This window comes from Stigmatopora argus, chromosome 14 (assembly GCF_051989625.1).
Source record: "Stigmatopora argus isolate UIUO_Sarg chromosome 14, RoL_Sarg_1.0, whole genome shotgun sequence".
Taxonomy (NCBI): domain Eukaryota; kingdom Metazoa; phylum Chordata; class Actinopteri; order Syngnathiformes; family Syngnathidae; genus Stigmatopora; species Stigmatopora argus.
Window position 1 is genome coordinate 7259227 of NC_135400.1, and position 19350 is coordinate 7278576.

At 40.4% G+C, this 19350-nt stretch overlaps 1 protein-coding gene across 2 annotated transcripts; it reads left to right on the plus strand.

Annotated features, from left to right (window-relative positions):
• The first annotated feature begins 218 nt into the window (after positions 1 to 218).
• tnrc6bb.1 (trinucleotide repeat containing adaptor 6Bb.1) lies at positions 219 to 18185 on the plus strand. Of its 2 annotated transcripts, XM_077618518.1 has the most exons (22): positions 219 to 502; positions 2128 to 2215; positions 2898 to 2919; positions 3015 to 3434; positions 3652 to 6219; positions 6315 to 6461; positions 6601 to 6785; positions 7691 to 7753; positions 8103 to 8255; positions 8470 to 8607; positions 9680 to 9880; positions 10783 to 10821; positions 11012 to 11122; positions 11273 to 11462; positions 12348 to 12503; positions 12724 to 12798; positions 12955 to 13101; positions 14056 to 14148; positions 14759 to 14974; positions 15066 to 15136; positions 15527 to 15666; positions 16248 to 18185. In XM_077618518.1, the coding sequence occupies exons 2-22, from the start codon at positions 2159 to 2161 to the stop codon at positions 16816 to 16818; spliced, it is 5763 nt and encodes a 1920-aa protein (XP_077474644.1). In that variant the 5' UTR covers positions 219 to 502; positions 2128 to 2158; the 3' UTR covers positions 16819 to 18185. The 2 variants fall into 2 exon arrangements, with proteins under 2 accessions (XP_077474644.1, XP_077474645.1); XM_077618519.1 differs by lacking the exon at positions 10783 to 10821.
• Positions 18186 to 19350: the final 1165 nt, after the last annotated feature.

The following is a 19350-nucleotide window of genomic DNA, read 5'->3' on the forward strand; positions in this document are numbered from 1 at the left end:
TGCACTTTTTATATTTGTTATGTTCAATATTATATGATATGAGTAAATTGAGCTATGAGTTTGATAAAAGAATGAATTCAACTCGTAAAATAATGTGCCTTGGTGTTTACTCTCTTTTTATGACGACATCTCCCTCTAGTGGATGGTAGCAGCATAGCAATTTCTCCTCCCCCCAGTGATCAACAAGCAGCCAGTGAAATGTTATGCTGCTTGGCAGTCAGTCCACACAGAAGCAAAATGGCCGATAGTAAACTAACATCTCGTAGCGTCTGTCTGTCACTGGGGGCTTATTGTGTGTGTTTTGTTTACAGCCTGAGCACTATAGTCGTGTAAAAGGATATTGGGATCCCTGCGATTCACGTTTCGGTGATGTCATTTCTTATCCAACTTAGCCTTGAAAGCCTCGAAGAACTAGCTTGCTAAGCTAGCTCCCGTTGCTAACCCGTCGATCTGCGAGCGTCTTTTGCACGGGACGCACTTTATTTCCGATGTGATTCCCGAGGTAAGTCGACCATTTGTGTTTTTTTCTTTTGGCCTTTTCGTCGTTCGCGTGCTCGGTTTTTTGTTTGTCCACGGTTATACAGGTGAAAGGCATTTCGTAGTCTACTGCGTTACAACATCAACACTAGGTAAGGGTATCGTAAACATAGTTATTAATAAGCGGCATGTTGTAATGTAGGCCATTACAGTGGACAGCTGGATAGTGTCTGTTTTTGCTTGTGTTTTGTGATCGTTTCGCCGATTCTGGGTATGAATTGGGTCAAATGGGATGCACAGTTTGGGTAACAGTTTTTTTTTAACTTGACGTGCTGACTTGATGTGTCTGACGGTCATGACCCCCTTTTTGCCCCCCGGCTCTTCCGGTCGTTGCGCCCGTACAACAGTAACAGCTCGTATGGTCAGCTAGCTTCAGCTAGGATTGGCGTTTAGTAGAATCAAACGTTACATTGTGCACACACGCGTGGACGTTTAAGCGTGTTTTGGTTCATGTTAACTAATGTTTGTTTATTCTAGTTTGTATGTAATGTAATGATGGATCAGATCGACATTGCTACATTTCTCTTTTTCTCTTGCAGGGTTGTTTATTAGCTTTTTTTTTATATTATCAAGGATTCTCAGGAATTATGACCCTATCTCTATGGTCTACTTTTAAATTATATAAGAAAAGGAAAAACAAAATCTTGACCCCCCTACACACACAAACAGACACTCAAGAATATGAAATCTAATTTGTATTTCTTTTTATTATTTAAAAACAGTGATCCCTTGCTATAATGTGGTTTACTTTAATGACTTGTACGTCTAAGAGTCGTCCACGACTGCCAACCCATTAAAGTGTATGACAAAGGCATGATAGCAATGACTTAACAACTAATTGAGTATGCAGAAATGTAGTAATAAAGGAAATAAAAATAAAAGCATGGTATCGGTAAAGTATTGGGATTAGCCGCTACCACAAAGACCACCAAAAATGGCATATTTGCCATCTGTTTTAATACAATTATCATCTGAAAACCATTGGCGATAGACTTCATATCTATTTGATCTGGGATGGCTGGTAGTGAATTATCATGTTTCAGTGCTATTGATGGCGGTAGACCTCCAATCCAATTGGACTGGGAGGGACAGGCAGACCGGAAGCAAACCCAACAGCCCTCCAGTCCAAATTGATTCGACGTCCATCGCCACAAATGGTAGCCAATGAGTTAAACATCACTTTAAGTATGCTTATGGTGCATGAAAGACAGCAAAAAGTGGAGGGAGGTTACTGTCTGAAGAATCTATTATTTTTGTACTATTCTGCCTGTTTTGTTTTGAAATTATTGATGTTCTCATCATCATTCCGATTGGCCAGACACGTAAAACTGTCAGTTGCACGCAATAATTTTTTAGAAAAGCTTGAACATGACAAAAATTGAGCTTTAACTGAAAACCAATCATCCGTATCCTTTGAAAATCTCACCATTTTATTCTTTTTGTGGTCAGGCCTAATGCAAAAAAATATATTCTGGTGGTGTTGTTGTTTTGCTGGGTCCCTGAATGCATCTCGTACGGAGTGAAAAGTGAAACTGAAAATATTTTTCTGTTATTCATTTTGTATGAATGTCTCCTATGTTTTTTTTACAGACAAGAGAATTAAGAACAGGAAGAGCGGTTCATGGAAGACAAGAAAAAGAAGAGAGAAGAAAAAAAGAAAAAGGAAACTTCTCAGAAGGTCAACAGTTGCATGTTTTTTGTTTGCGTCCCTCGTTTTATTGCTTTTACCTCTTTATTAAATATGTCAATACCATATAGGAGATAAGTTAATGCTTTGAGCCAAATGGGTGTAAGAATTTTAGTGAATCGAAAAAGTCTAAATACACCTGTTCAAATACCAGATTTTTTTAATGTCAAGAAATGAGACATAAATAGATCATTAAAAATATTCCCCAAATATAACTGATAGAACTTTGTTTGGAATTACCGCAATCACATTCAAACCTGTGCTAAATAGGTGTCAACACACATTTACATTGCTCAATTTAGTGTGCTTATAATTAGTCCTAAATTATTTTTACTGGTTCAGATAGGTGTTTTATCTTTAAAGTCACATTTTACAACATAATCCTCACTCCAACAGTTGACAGCATCAGAAGAATTGTATTTTTTTAAATGTTACAATGAGAAGAGTACAAAAGAATTTCAAATCCATTGATACATGGTGGAATATAGTACAGATATCTATCATCATATAAAGAAAATATGGAAAAACTGACACATAATCACTGAAAAAAAAGCATTAGAAATCCCACAAATGCATTTTGGAGGAATATGGCAGTGTACACATTTTCGTATTTATCTGTTTGAAAGTTGCATCCTTGCTTGACATCAAATCCATTTTTGTTTTATGTTTTCAGGTCCCAGAGCAAAACGTCAAAGGTAAATATAGTTTTTGTTTGTTTGTTTTATATAACAAAAGTAGTCATTGCTGCCTGTCGAGGCTTTTGACATGAGGTACTCTTTTATTGTATTAGTGCCAGAATCAAACAAACCCTCCTGTTCCCAACCACCCACCACCCCAGCCTCAGTCTCCCCCAGCCCTGGCCCTGTGTCCCCCTCTTCCCCAAGTCCTACTTCCACTGGGCCTTCTGCACCAGTTCCTCCTGCTGGTGTGAACAATGCAAAGCAGCGGACTGCTGTGGCCAACGGACAGCCCACCTCCCTTTCTGGAAACCAAACATCCCAGCAGCAACGATACATGTCCAGAGAGGTCCCCCCAAGATTTCGCTGCCAGCAGGACCATAAAGTGCTACTGAAGAGGGGGCAGCCTCCACTGTCCTCCATGCTGCTTGGAGGAGGTGGGGGAGATGAGAGTACAGGTGAGGTTGGGGGAGGCAGTGGGTGGCTCGCCACACCATCTCTTTCCTCACAAGAAGCAGAAAACACAGACACAGGTAGGTCCAACCGAAATTCAGAAAATCTATATGCCGCCCACTTAGGCTCAAGGCATCTAAAATTATTTTTTTCCTGTAAGCTGTCTGTTTTTTCGCCATTTATTATTGTACGTAGTTGAAGTTTGAATTAAGCAGTTGGTGTGATTCTCAAATAACAACGACATTCATTTACTAATTTCTTTTAACTGTTTGTTGTTACATTTTCTTTTCAATCTAGATTCAAATTTGGGTTCATCCTCTTCTTCACCATCCAACACATCATCTTCATTATGTGTCACTGCTCTGTCATCTTCTTCAACTCCTACCAATTCAACTTATGCAAATTCCACATGGGGGGCAGGGTCCGTCAACCTGTCCTCCTCTCAGGGTTGTGATAAGATCATTGTGGATGGGACTGATCTCGACAGCTGGCCTAGTATCCAAGGTGCAGCCAAATTAAGTTCTGATGGATCTGGAGGAGTGCAGGAGCAAGATTGCCCTGGTAACAAAAACAGTAGTGCCTCATGTCGCGAGAACCTCCAGCAGAGAGAAGGAGCAGTTGAAGGAACGACAGGGAAAGTGGACAGTCCCACTCCGCCTTGTTCTTCGGCTCATTCCTCTTTCTCATCACAAAATGAATGTGGTCAGACAGGTGGTGTCATGTGGAGTTCCTCTACTTCCTGTCACCTGGAGGAAGGATTGGGATCATCAGCATTTTATAATTCCAAAGTCTCCCATCTGCTTCCAGGACCTCAAGACAGTTCTGCAGATGGCAACAACAGTCTCCCTGGTGCCACCATAAACCCCAATGTGAATCCCTCTGCCTGGCCAGCCCTAGTTCAAGGGAAGACATCCACTTCAGCTACTTCTCTCTCTCACGAGCACATTGGGACAGCAGAATTAGACATGAGTATAGAACAACAACAACAACCCTTGGAAAACCCAGAGCGAGAGCTGGGTTCAAGTGAAGGAGCACAAGGTGGGGGACCAAGACCAAATCGAGAAGATAGTGAAAGAGGAACTGCGTCTGAGGCTGAAGGCGAAAGCAGTGTGAATAGATCTGTCCCTTTGTCTTCCTCTTCTGCTGTTTCTTCTTCCTGGAAACCGTTGATTTCAGTGCCCTCTGCTCATGGTACAGGGGGTTCACAGCAAGATCAATGGGGTGGAGGACAGACTGGGGTCCGTGAACAGGAAGGGAATCTAGGGGGCTTTGGTAACCAGGGTGACAAGACAGGGTGGGGAAAGGAACACGGTTTTGATGATGGTGCAAATATCCAAAAGGTATCTCAGGGAGCGTGGAAAGATAGGAACTTAGAACTTGGCTGTGGAGACGCAGGCGAATGTGGAAGTTCAAATAACTTAGCAATAGTGGGTTGTGGGAGCAAAAACAACAGCAGTAGGGATGGAGCTATTGAAGGTGACGGCAGAAGTTTTATACCAGATTCTGTCTCACTGAAGTCTGCAACAAAGGAAAATGCTTGGGACAATCAGAAAGGAGTAGAAAGTGGGTGCGCAGCAGAGCAACAACGACAGGGCACCGAAGGGGATGGACATGCCTCTAGTGAAGCGGGAACAGAAAATGGTGGAGAAGGGACAGGACAGAAAAAGGAAATTGTCACCCTTTCCAACCAGACTTCCAATGCTGAAGTGGCCTTACTTGGCATGCTCAATCGATCTGACCTGGATCCAAGGGTTTTATCCAACACGGGATGGGGGCAGACCCAGATTCGCCAGAATGTGGCCTGGGACTTGAACACCTCCAGACGTGTAGGAAACCGAAATGAAAAAACATCTTCCATATTCTCATCAGCAACATTAAACTCCAATAGTGGCTACCTTGCTCCTACAAGGATGAATACTAACGATGAGCCTGCTGGCAGCCAAGCTGACAAAATGAACTCTAGCCCTGTTTCAGCGAGGGACACTTGGGATAATGGTACCTCACAGGCTACGCGTGGTTCTCACAGTTCCGATGTCATCATACAGCAGCCAAGAATGCCAGACAAGGAGGGCAGTCAAGGCACTACGGGACGAAGTTGGGGTGATCCTCCACCTGAGAACCATGGCAAAGGATGGGCTAAAGAAGAACACCATTGGGGGGAGCAAAGAGGGGGGAACTGGAGGGAGAAAGGACAACATGGCACTGGGTGGACAGTAAGCTCAGAGGATAAAGGGACGGGAGGGTGGAAAGGAGGTGAAAGAGGGAAGGTTGGCGGTTGGGGAGACTGGGCACAGAATGATTCCAAATCTGGAGGTGGGTGGGGAGATGGACGAAACAGAGGTACAAGCAGCTCTGATGAAGGATCCTCATGGGGCAACCCAGATGATTGTGCAGCTCAGCGAGGAGGATGGGCTGGGGGAGATGTGGATAAGTCCCATCAGGACTGGGGGAGTTCCAAGCACCACACAGCTCCTCCAACACCAAATCAAGTGGCCACAATGAAAACCCACCCACCAGGAGGCTGGGACAGTCGGCCCAATCCTTTAAGTGGCGGTCCACCATCCAAGATTCAGAACCAAAGTTCGGGCTGGGTATCTGGCCCAATCCCCCAGATTTCAGGGAATGACTCTGTGGAACCAAGTGGCTGGGATGAGCCCTCGTCTCAGTCCATCAGTCGCAAAGTGGAAATTGATGATGGGACTTCAGCCTGGGGAGACCCCATCAACTACCATAGTAAAAATGTGAATCTATGGGACAAAAATAGAGCCCCTTCCAGCGGAAGTCACAGTCAGCAGGCACCAGCGGTCCCCCCGCAACAGCCACCGAGACGACATGGGGATGCCAACTCTGGAAATACAGCAGTTGGTGAGCTTGCTCTGTCTGATTGTCAATATGTGTCAGTTTTCTGAATCAAAAACGTTTTGCCGATTATTTGAATGTTCATTTTTATTAATCTGTAGGTCCTGGTATGTGGGGAGGACCGGCACAATCTGTTGATAATGTGTCAGGTTCTTGGAACCAGACTTCAGATAACACTTCAGGATGGGGTGACTCGGATGATCCTAAAATGTCTGGCTGGGGCTGCCTGTCACCTAACCCTAGTAAAAGTAAGAAAAGCGAAAGATTTCGATGCAATGTCTGATATTTATTAAGCTTCTGCTCCTTCAGCACACCTTCACCAATTGCAGTCTTTAAAGGTCTGTTTCACACAACAACATGATTACCATTAGTTCTTTCTTATCGAAGGTACCAAGTCAATGGAGACCTGGGGTGCAAAGGGAGAGGGTTCAATAGCAGCTTCTCGTCATCCCAGCTGGGAAGAAGAAGATGATAGCGGAGTAGGGATTTGGAATAGTACTGGTTCCCAAGGAAGTAGTTCCTCCTTTAACTCTGGAGGCTGGAGTCATGGAGGAAGGCGAGGCAACATGAAGGTTAGTAAAATGAGAATCTCCAAGTACAAACTAAATATCAAAGAAGTGGGTGGCATGGGTGAGTGGTAGAGTTGTTGTTCCCCAACCCAGAGTTTGATTCGCCGCCCATGCCTAATTATCCTTGAGCAAGATACTGAACCCCACGTTGTTCCTGATGCTGTAGATCAGGGGTGTCAGACTCGGGTTGGTTCGCGGGCCGCGTTAACGTAAACTCGATTTCATGTGAGCTGGAACATTTTAGATATATTTAGATTTTTTTAAGAAATGGATTAAAAGAACTGGATTAAAAGCCCTGAATATTCAGTTTTTTATTTTAGCTTTTTTAAAATATATTTGTAGATTTTACAAAATGATTTTTGAACTAAAACACAGAAAAACATTGATTAAAAAATTACAATTATTGATTTAAAAAGGGGAAAATCAGGAAATGTAATATACATCTATACTCTTCATTTTAATTTGATCCTAAAACAGAAAGTCGGCACTCATGATTTCCCGGGCCACACAAAATGATGCGGCGGGCCAGATTTGGCCCCCGGGCCGCCACTTTGACACATGTGCTGTAGATAATTGAGTGAGTGCCTTAAAAGGTGGAGAAGCACTATACAGGTGTAGGATCAGCTACCAGAGTGGGGGTACATTGTGTGAAATGTAAATAAAATGAAAATAGAATGCTGCACATTTAATATCCAACCTATACTCAATCGAATATACTCTACAATGCCTATTTTATTTTTACATACATTGGACTTATTTGCTCACGCATTTGTTCACTAAGTGTTGACCCTGATCGATTCCTAGCTTATCAATAAACTATCATTTTTTGAGCATTTGTCAGCAACTTTCTATGCTATTGCATCTTTACAAATTATGGCTGAAAATAATGTTTGAATATTTTCCCAAAGGTGGGGAGTGGTGATAACTGGGTGAATCCAATGTCACGGCAGTTTTCAAACATGGGCCCTCTGGTAATATTTTTTTTATCCTTAACACATTCACGGCCATTAACAGTGATAGAAATAAAATCCATTTGAACTGGGGCGACTGGCATTGACTGATCATGTTTCACTGCCATTGACGCCAGTGTTCAATTGCTGCCAGCCCTCCAGTCCAATTTGGATTGGACGTCTCACGTTATCAATGGCAGCCAATGATTTAACAAGATGTTTGTACATGATCTTTTACAAATGCAACTTTAAAAACTCACGATTCATTTTAAATCTGCTGTAATGCATTTGCAAAATACAGCCCCACCATAATTTTATGAATGTGTCTCTAACTTAAATTTCTTTTCATCGTTGCTTTGCCTGATCTTAGGGTGAGGACACCCTAGATAAGAAAGATGGAGACAAGAGGGGAATTGCCGATTACAATGGGGACTCGCGTAGAGGAGGAAGAAGTGGGGGAGGTTACCGCATGTCTAATTCCAAAGACATGGGTCCTGTTGACATGAGCACTTATGGTGAAAAAGTATGTACACCTATTGCCTATATATAACTGAATGTGTATGTAAGGTCAACAGGGATGGCATAAGTTAGTGCAAAGCTTATGGAATGCCGTGATGAGTTGTTTTTATTGACTTAATTTGGAGTGTAAAAGTCATAGTGATGAGATAAAAGTATGTGATTTTTAATTTAATTGTATTTATTTTAAAAAAAAAAATTTTTAAATACCCTCCCTACAGATTGGTAGCCATGGAATGTATGTTGGTAGCGGTGGAGGGATGCATCAGCCCCGGGGAATGCACCAACCTACTCTGCATCCTATGAACCCATCTCAGGGGCTTCGTGCTCAAGTGCCTCATCCATTCCTGTCTGCTCAGGTCCTGCATGTCTGATCTTGTTATTTAGGCGTTAACCATGCTTGATTTTCATACTGTAGACCAGGGGTGTCCGACTCGGGTTGGTTCGCGGTCCGCTTTAACGTCAACTTGATTTCACGTGGGCCAGACCATTTTAGATATAATATTTAGATATATTTTTTAAATGGATTAGAAGAACTGGACTAAAAGCCCTGAATATTCAGTTTTTTATAGATCTAAAACAATGTTTATTTTAGCTTTTTTTTATATATATTGTTAGATTTTACAAAATGATTTTTGAACTAAAAATGCAGAAAAAAATGATAAAAAAATTACAATTATTGGTTTAAAAGGGGGAAAATCAGGAAATTGAATATACACCTATACTCTTCATTTTAATTTGATCCTAAAACAGAAAGTCGACACTCATGATTTACTTTCCCGGGCCACACAAAATGATGCGGTGGGCCAGATTTGGCCCCCGGGCCGCCACTTTGACACATGTGCTGTAGACAGTAAAGGCGGGCCTTCATGGAAAGTTCAGTTGCAAAATTTAGACGAACCAAAGAAACAACTTAGTAGCTAGCAGCACCTCAAAGGTTTTCAAAATGCAGAAAGGCTGGAAAAATCACATAAATAAATCTTTAGCAAATTTGCAACAAAGTGCATACCGACTAGTGAAGTTACTAACTAAGGTGAATACTTGAGACAATATTATCTTGAAAACAATGGTTGTGTATGAGCTGTTTTGGTAGGTAGACAGTGTTATTGGAAAATGATGAGGGCTGCATTTTTTTATAAGTTCCGGTGGAGCATCTCTTATCGGTTTGTTGAAAAGAGTGCATATATTTTGCTTGGACAAGTTTTATCATATTTAAAAAGGAGTTAGATTATGAATCTTACTGGCAATTGATACAGGCTGAATTTTAATTCGGAGGGATACAATTATCTCTTTGGACCTTATATCACTGGCATGTGTAAATGCACAATCCTTCCTTGATAATGATTGTATTGTGGTCACTTATATTGAAATGAAATTTCTAAACCTAGCTTTGTGTTTTCTCAAGTTCCGTGCTTATCCTGTGATATACAGGTGCCGGGTCCTATGCTGAAGCAGATGTCGTCGCCTGTTGGCAGTGTTGTTGGAGGAGTAGGAGGTGTTGGTTCCGTTGGTGGTAGCGTTGGTGGGACTGGTGGTGTTGGAGGAGGAGGAGGAGTGTTCCCTCAGCTTTCCCCACAACAATTAGCTGTGCTAAGCAACATGACAAACCCTCACATGCAGCAATTTCATCTGGTATGTGGCATGTTAAATTTAATTTGGAATTGTTTTTAAGCCTCTTCATATTACACCATTTAAAAAAAACTGTGGTTAAAAGCTTCAAATACGAGTCATTAGTAGGATGCATAAATGCTATTTTTACGATTTATGTGATTTGAAGTAGCTTTTTTAATACAATATCAGTGCCTATTTTCCTATGAAACCTGTTGGGTCCCCAATATTAATTACTCTTGGTCCCAACAGAAATGTCCACAACATTGCACATAAAAAAGGACAATGCGAGTTGAAGGGTCAAACTGCATTCACAAGATCATGAGCAAAAGCAAACAACATACATGAACAAATGTTGCAGCACAATTTATTTAAACAGTACATTTTCATTTGCAGATTTATGGATTCCATTTTCTTGTTATGTCACATAAAAGCATCACAATACATGCATCGTCCGTCATCATTCACTTTATACCGGAACCACAGATATGACTTGGTCCATTTTGGTTTACGTTCAACATGCTTGTTTTGTTCCAAACTATCTCGTTTTTGCTTTTTTAATTTCTGGCTCATTGTTGCCTGATTGCATGTTATCACCTCTACTAAAAAACTGATGATTGATGACTGATTTGATGTGGTTTCAAGCCCAACAATAGCCCTTTTTTAGGAGACATTTTCTTGCCGTGTGGAAACGAGACTGTACAGATGACGAGATCTCGATTTAAAACGAGATACCGCGACCTTCGAGACCAAAACAACAATGGTGGACGCAGTTATCAAAATGGTCGCAAGTGATAAAGTTTTGCAAATAAAACAACAAATGAACAATACCAAATATTCAACAACAAAAAAAACATTGTGTCCGGTGGACGCACCTATGTCTAAAAATATGACTGCTTGTCAAAAATCATGCATCTGTTACGCAGGGACGCAGGCAAACGAGAGCACTGGATATACAGATTGAGGTATTTTAAAAAAAGAAATTTAAAAAATGTGCATTTTGGTCACCATATAAAAAGTTGACTGTAAACTAATGGCCATGTAAAATATAAGAGATACGTGAACCCAAACTAACAAAGATTCTAACCATACAATCAATTTATTTTCGTCTCTTTCTTTACCACAAGTTCACATTATCTGATTTCAACCCCACAGGCCTACCAGCTTTTGCTACAACAACAGCAACAACAGCAGCAGCAACATCAGCTTCTGCAAAACCATCGAAAGTTCCCCCAGCCACTAAGACAACAGCTAGACTCACAGCAGGTAAACATGCATACCATTTCTTTACCACTACCATCTTAGTGCATTGTATTGGATTGGTATGTGCGTTAATTTCGTCATCTGTTGCCATCCAAGCTTGTTGGACAATCGCATATTGAGTATTAATCAGTTATGTATTTGTCTGATTCTCAGTTGGCAAGGATTGTGGCAATTCTCCAGCAACGACAACAACATAGTGGAGCAGCGACAGGGAGTTCAAAATTATCCCCCTCTCATCTTGGAGGAAGTCATTCTAAACAACCAATGGTTGACTCTTATCCACCTCCTGGAGTGGGAGGCCATGTATCAGACCAACATTCCAAAATGCAAGGGATGTATTCTGGTAAGTCGAGCAGGAAAAATATTTCTTGTTTAATAGATGTAGATGAGTAATAGGCAGCATGTATTAGTACATTTGCATCACAGTTCTGCGGTTCTAATCTGGGCTTTGACCTTCCAGTGTGCATAGCAATGTTTTAGATTAGATTCGATTAGAATATAACTTTATTTCATCCCAAAAATTTCCTTGGTTGCAAGACAGACATGACACACAAGACATTGTAGACCTAGGTAAAAAACTGTAGCCACATACAGGAAGTCCACAAGGTGGGGACCTTCTGCAGACTGAGACTGAGGTTACTGCCCAGTCCCTCAGTAGTCTGGAGGTTTTAAAGATCATCTTCCTTCCCTAGATCCTCCTAAAATGTCCTATCACCTAATCATCAGCATGCCGGTGTCTTTCCACATTGCAAAAACATACATTAAAGCCAGTGAGGAAACAAAATTCTCCAAAGGTATAAATGGTGATTGATGGCTGTAAGTAAAATGTAAAAATATCACCTTTACGTATTTTTAAGCGCCATTGTTCAGTTGAGTAGTCATCTGCCAACTAAAAGGTTGTTTTAATGGCCCATGTTGAAGTATTCTTGAGCAAGATGCCGAACATCACTTAGCTCCTAATGCCGTTGACAGTATGAAAATGAATGTCAAATTGCTTTGAGTACTTAGAAAGTGTGAGGATGCTGTATACCAAAACACCATTTTACTAGTTTCCAACACAAAATAAATGTACAACAATTGCAAATTTGATCATTGTTTATTGTTCGTCACAAGGATGCTGCCAAAGTGTGCCATAACTTGCATCACTCATACTGTTGGAAACTGACGTTTCCTTTAGGAGCATGCTATGAATGAGAATGTGTAAATGCTTGAATTTCCATGTGGTCAGGGTTTGCCACTGGGGGCAACCTATCAGGATTGGAGCTTGGAAATCCCATGATGGGAGGGATAAAAGATATTGGAGGACAACAATCACGCTTCAAATGGATGATGGAGGGACATTCCCCAGCTCCATCTCCACCTGACTCAACCCTTCTCAAGAATGGTAGGTCAGCAGATGGTTTGTCACCGAATTTTTACCACCTCCCAAACCTCAATCTGGTCTTAACTCATCCTCGTTGACAGTGTATTTTAATGAACCATATTGAATGGAAAAGGTTTTAAGTTGAAATTATATCAAGCCACTTGACTTTTCACTTCCTTTGGTAGTTCTTTTTTTTAAATTATTTTGAAGTGACTGAATGATTTGGGTATTCTTTTAAAAGGTTCCACGGACAACTGGCAGCGTACCCCAGGAAGTAAAATGGGTATCAAGACTTCTTTATCCACTTGGCCTCCAGGTTGTTCTTATTTTGTTTTTTTAGATTGTTTTATTGAAAAGGTGAATATGAGAATAACTTTTGGACAGATTGGTATGGGAAGGTTTTATTTTAAATTCAATGAGTGGGAAGGACACAAAATTGTTCAATTGACATTTTTTTACTCTGTAATGATAGAGTTCCAGCCTGGCGTGCCTTGGAATGGAATGCAGAATAGCGGTGACCTTGATTCTGACCCCTACATTACCCCCAGTAGTGTTCTTGGCTCCCCAGGACCTTCAACCCTCAATGATTCTGACCATCAGTTATTGCGAGATAACATAGGTATGTAAAGTCATTATTGCAGTAAAGCTAATTAGCTCAGCTGAGTATATTCATTGATTTTTAGTTCATGCCAAACATTGATCTAAAATATAATTATATATACGTATATATTACATTGTCTTATATTTTCAGCAATTACACATTATAGAACTTACAAATGATACAGGGCACAATAAAGGGCTACAGAAATAAGAGAAAATGTTATTAGACTTGATTTCTGCTGCTTACAAATCTGAACTTGCTAAATAAATTAAATCAGTAACTCGGATCTTCACAATGAACAATCAAAGTATATAACGAGATTAAAATTGAACTATTACAAGGTTAAAATCAAAATACGATGAACCGTAAATTATAGATTATACTATAAATGATAATTATATACTATAGATGCAAATTGTGAAACACTCATTTTGTTGCTTTTTTTTAATCTAACATGAACCGGAAGTTGTTTGGTTTGTAGGGTATCAACTTTTGGCGACATAGTGTGTGTGAGCACATTTTTTGCGTAATATAAGGAGATTTAAGTAATATTTGGAGAAAAGTCATAAAATTATGCGATTAAAAACATTACACAACTTATTTTTGCATCACTCAAACCAGAAGTTGTTCAGGGTCCCCCAGACATCAACTTCGGTGACATTAGGTCAGTGTGAAAAATTCGATTTTGGAATAATTTTGGAGATTTATGTGATTCCTGATGATAAAACTTTGATGACAATGGCTATTATTAATATAAGTGACATAGTTTTAAATTAAAAGATTTCATGATGGTGATGTCCCTTGAGATTTTTTCAATGCAAAAAGTGTGCCACAGCTCAAAAAAGGTTGGGAAACACTGCTCTATAATGACCACCTTTCTAATTTTCCTATCAGTAGAAGTATATACATGACATCCGGACTGTTACACCTTATGATATACCTAACATTGAACAATCTTTAATCATTTAACAGGGCCAAATCCTGCCCTTAACACCTCACTGCCTTCACATGGTGCCTGGCCCTACAGTGCCTCAGACAGCCCTCTCAGCAAAGCACACAATACAGGTAATTTTTTTTGTCTTTCTGTGTATTAGTTCAGGATCATTTTTTTCTCTCCCAATAACTTACACCAGGGGTGTCAGACTCGGGTTGGTTCACGGGCCGCGTTAATGTCAACTCGATTTCATGTGGGCCGGACCATTTTAGATATAATATTTAGATTTTTTTTATATAAATTGATTAAAAGAACTGGATTAAAAGCCCTGAATATTCAGTTTTTTATAGGTCTAAAACAATGTTTATTTTAGCTTTTTAAAAATATTTTTAGATTTTACAAAATGTTTTTTTTTAACTAAAAACATAGAAAAAATTGATTAAAAAATTACAATTATTGATTTAAAAGGGGTAAAATCAGGAAATTTAATATACATCTATAATCTTCATTTTAATTTGATCCTAAAACAGAAAGTCGCCACTCATGATTTACTTTCCCGGGCCACACAAAATGATGCAGTGGGCCAGATTTGGCCCCCGGGCCGCCACTTTGACACATGTGACTTACACCAACATTACTTGATTGGTGTTTGTTATTCACTAAAAATCTATTTCCCAGAACTGAGTTTTAGTTATTGAAACTTAATTCCTCCCATCTCACCCCTCTCATTTCCTTTTCTAGCAAAGTACTCAGAATACAAGTCCAGCTGGCCCCCTGAGCCCATCGGACAAAGTAAGTCGTGGAAGGCCAATCGCAACAGCTCACAGCTGCCACGTCCCCCTCCTGGCTTAACAAATCAGAAGCAGGGCACACCCTCTCCTTGGGGAAGCGTCGGCCCACGGATAGCCCGGGGCTGGGGAGGAGGTGGTGTTAAACAAGACTCAAGATTTGGGCCAGGTGTTGTAATTTGACTCAGCTATGCAACCTAATGATATAAATACTTGCTTTAAACTTTGTGCCCACTAAATGGAGTTTGTCCTTTTTGTAGGCACAGCTTGGAGTGATGGCGTGGCATCGAGAGGCAGCTCCTGGTTGCTCTTGAGCAACCTGACACCGCAAGTAAGGAGGGATTGTTTTTCTACAAAAGAATAATTAAGTAATTGTTTGAAAGAAGTGATGAATGAAGATAACTCATTAAAAAGTGAATCCTCGTTGAGTTAAAACATCTTAAACCTGAGTCATCATTCATCCATCCATGTTCTCAAACAAGACAAGACACGAGAATGATTCTTGGGCCTGCCTTGCCTTTATTGAATTAAGAATTTAGACAAACCTTGAAGGGATGAGCCGAAAGTCCAGCATGTATGGGTTTTACCATTTATATTCTATTGTACCAAGCAGAGAAAAACGTATCATTACAATTATTTTAAACTTTGGGATCATATTCCTTTATTTTTATACTGCTGAGTCCCGCTTTCAGACAAAATCCATGTTCTTCTCATTTTTCAGATTGATGGTTCCACACTCAAAACGATCTGCATGCAGCATGGTCCCCTGCTGACCTTTCACCTTGGCCTTACCCAAGGAAGCGCTCTGATTCGCTACAGCAGCCGTCATGAGGCAGCCAAAGCCCAGGGTGCACTTCACATGTAGGTTTATTTGTAACAACAATAATGCAATCCTTGATTTGAAGGAAAATAGTAATCTGACAATAACATCCAAATGGATGTAACATTGCAGAATGGTTTGAAAACATACATGTTAGAAATAAGAACTGTAGTAAACAGGGAAATGAATCATTACAGTAATCCCTCCAATATCGCGGTTAATGTAGACCAAACATGGCCGTGATAATTGAAAAATCGCAAAGTAGGGTCACCCCATTATAACCTATTTTCAGTGCGAGTCCTAGTAAAGCAAGAGTGGCTTCCGCTTACTAGTGTCAGCGTGGATTTTTAAATTTTTAAGAACATAAAAAATATATATATATTATTTTTTCAAGTGCTGAGTCCTAGTAGCAAGAGTGGCTTCCGCTTACGAGTTTCAGCGTGGATTTTTACATTTTTATGAACTTTAAAAGAAAAAACTAAAGTATTTTTAAAATAATTAATAGCGGAAAAAATCGTAGTGAATTCGTGATAAGTGAGGGATTACTGTAATGCCATTCAGAACCTGATTCTGGTGGTTTAGTATCTCACCGTTGATTGTCTTTGATTTTTTTTCTTTGTAGGTGTGTACTGGGAAACACTACAATCCTGGCAGAGTTCCTGAGTGAAGAAGAAGTCGCTCACTATTTTGCACATTGCCAGGCTGCAGCTGCTGATGAAACTAGCACAGGAGGATCAGCAGCAGCAGTTGCTGGTATGCAGGTTTCACCTGGAGCTGGCGGCATCATAAGCCAGGGTGGAGCGAACTCTCCAGGAAGCGAGGGGGCAGTAGTGAGCACCACCTCTGGTGGAGACGAAAGTGGAAGTGGCAGTGGAATGGAAAGCGCATCTGTTGGTCCGAGTGGTGTAATGTCCCCCGGTTCTGGTTGGCAGGGTCTTGAAGGTACAGGTTCAGAAAGCACCTCCAGTCAATCGGCCGGTCTGGGGATTTTTTCCCAGTGGAGCGCCAATGGGTCAGGAGGGGTGGGGAGTGGGACAGAACATGGGAGGTCGGGACTTTGGGGGGGCATGGCTGCAGGATATCACGGTAGCGGCCTTTGGGGGGCACCACAAATTGAGGAAAGGCACCAAATGGACAGTCCCGCTGCTTTGTTGCCAGGTGATTTGCTGGGTGGTGGAGGTGATTCCATCTAAGAGCCTTGTCCTTATGTAGATTGGGACACACATACTGCATACACTGGGATAGACTATATGTATTTACTATAGCACATCGACACATTTACAGATATGCATATATTAATGTTCCACACATGTGCATACACATTGTTTGCATATCAATGTGCTCACGCATAAAGAAGAAATGTGAGACATGCTTACACATTCTTGTGGCCAGACTTAAGCTATTATATAATAAACGCAGGGACTGTTAGTTGTATACAGCCTTTTTTTTCCACAGATGAAGATTTCAACTGCTTAGACTTGAAAACTGAATAAGAATGGTAATTCAGTTGGTCTGAAAGACTAGACGAGACTGTATTGTGCTTAGTAAATGGAAGATTTTTGAACAGATTTTCATTCGTACACCAAATTCAGATGCACCTTTTAAAAGGTCACTGTAAACAGCATCACCTTCATTGTTTAAGACAACGTAGAAATACGACTTGTGAAAAGTGCAGTTTGTATTCACGCATCTGGAAAAATGACATTAATCCAAAACACATGCAATCAGCTCTGATTAACAGAACTGTATCTTACTGTGTATGTCAAGTTTGTCTATATTTTTTCAATTTGTATGTAAGGCTTTAATTTTTGAATTGTGAAAATAATGACATTATTTTGTTTTCAAAATGCTGACCTCCTACTGTTTTACCTTACGCACTCTTGTTATTATCTCTTGAATATGTTTGTTACTGTTGCAGTGATACATGTTAAATTGAGGCTTTTTTTTTTTTTCTTCTTCTTTGTTTTTTTTTAATTTTGTTGCATTTCTCCATGTGTGGGTACTGTTATCATTCACACTATGGACATGAGAATGAGTGGGACTGAGACCAAGTAAGTGGATTAAACCACCACTGTTAATTTGTGCGCGTGTGTGTGCATGTTACTGCCTGTCAAAAATGCAGGTAAGGCTGCTTACTATACAGAAGGTCTATACAAATTGTTCTGTGTTCGTTGTACTGCTGAATGTGTTAAGAATATTGGCACTAAAGCTTTTTTTTTCTCTTATTAGAAGTTGTTTGTTTTTAGTAGAGTTAGATTTATATTGTCCAAACTGCAATAATTGAAAAAAAGTGAATGACACAAACCGCTCAAGGCATACGTGTTAGAAAAAAAATGGAAATGCCAAAACTTATCAAACTCTGTGGAAAAGGGTGGGGTGGGTTGTTTACAAAAGCAGAAAGAGTTACCATATGTTTTTCATGTTCTGATGTGTATTTGTTTTAAATTAAGACAGGCTTTATCACTCCTGTTCAGTGTTTTTGTTTTGAGATTTTACAAAGAAAAACATATTTAAACTAATGAAAACATTATTAATAAAGTATTGGCTTGTTTAAAATGTGTATTGTGGTCATGAAATTCTACGATTGTCTTTGAATTTGGAATGTGGGGTGGAAATCATTAAGTATGTTGTAAAAACACCTTACAAGTAAGTATGTTCCGTCCATCCATTTTCAACATTGCTTTTATGGGGGTGCTGGAGCCTATCCCAGCTGCTTATGGGCGAAAGGCAGAGTGCACCCTAAACTGGTCGCCAGTTTGTCGTGGGGTGAGTCACATATTCCACTACACTGACTTTTGAGTATGTTGACCATGTCAATTGGAAATTGTGACTGTCTGGCTGGTAACCCCCAAAAGTTTTTAAAAAAATATGTACCGTATTTTTACGACTATAAGGCGCACTTAAAAGTCATAAATTTTCTCCAAAATAGACAGGGCGCCTTATAATCCAGTGTGCTTTATATATGGAAAAAAATTAAACTGTGTCATTCATTGAGGGTGCGCCTTATAATGCGGTGCGCCTTATAGTCGTGAAAACACGGTATTGTAGTCATGAGATTACCTAACAATAACTAAGAATACCTTGGTGCTTCCCGACCGATGACTGTTTACCGCGCCGGCTTCACAGAGGGGGTCCTGGGTTCAAATCCAACCTGTGTGGAGTTTGCATGTTCTCCCTGGGTCTGTGTGGGTTTTCTGCGGGTGCTCCGGTTTCCTCCCACATTCCAAAGACATGCATGGTAGGCTGCTTGGACACTCTAAATTGCCCTTTAGGTATGAGGGTGAGTGTGAATGGTTGTTTGTCTCCTTGTGCCATGCGATTGGTTGGCCACCAATTCAGGGTGTGCCCGAAGTCAGCTGGGATAGGCTCAGGCACCCCCTGCAAACCTAGTGAGGATAAAGCGGTTCAGAAAATGAAAAAAAATAACTTCCTCTAATTAATCTTTCCTGTAAACTGCTGCTTACAGTACTAAATAACTCCCTTTCTCACAACAGGATTTGATCATTTTATGCTGTTTTCTCCTTTGCATGTTTTGGTTGATCAAATGTATTGATAAAAGGTCATTATGCACAAAAGAGAACGTGATAAAAGTTCGTAAGTGCTACGAAAAGGTTCACGTTGACGACGGTGTGAAAAATTAGTGGCAGTGCTGGAATTTGTGTATAAAGGGGTAAAATGTGTGCGTTTTTCCTTAAATACCCGTGCTTTGACGTCGGGAGAATGAC

What these genes read in the sequence shown, in the direction of transcription:
- tnrc6bb.1 (XM_077618518.1), top strand. Translation starts at nt 2,159, where the DNA reads ATGGAAGACAAGAAAAAGAAGAGAGAAGAAAAAAAGAAAAAGGAAACT. An exon ending in ATCCATTCCTGTCTGCTCAG is followed by an intron (nt 8,608 to 9,679) that starts GTCCTGCATGTC and finishes TGTGATATACAG; the next exon opens with GTGCCGGGTCCTATGCTGAA. An exon ending in GCCCAGGGTGCACTTCACAT is followed by an intron (nt 15,667 to 16,247) that starts GTAGGTTTATTT and finishes TTTTCTTTGTAG; the next exon opens with GTGTGTACTGGGAAACACTA.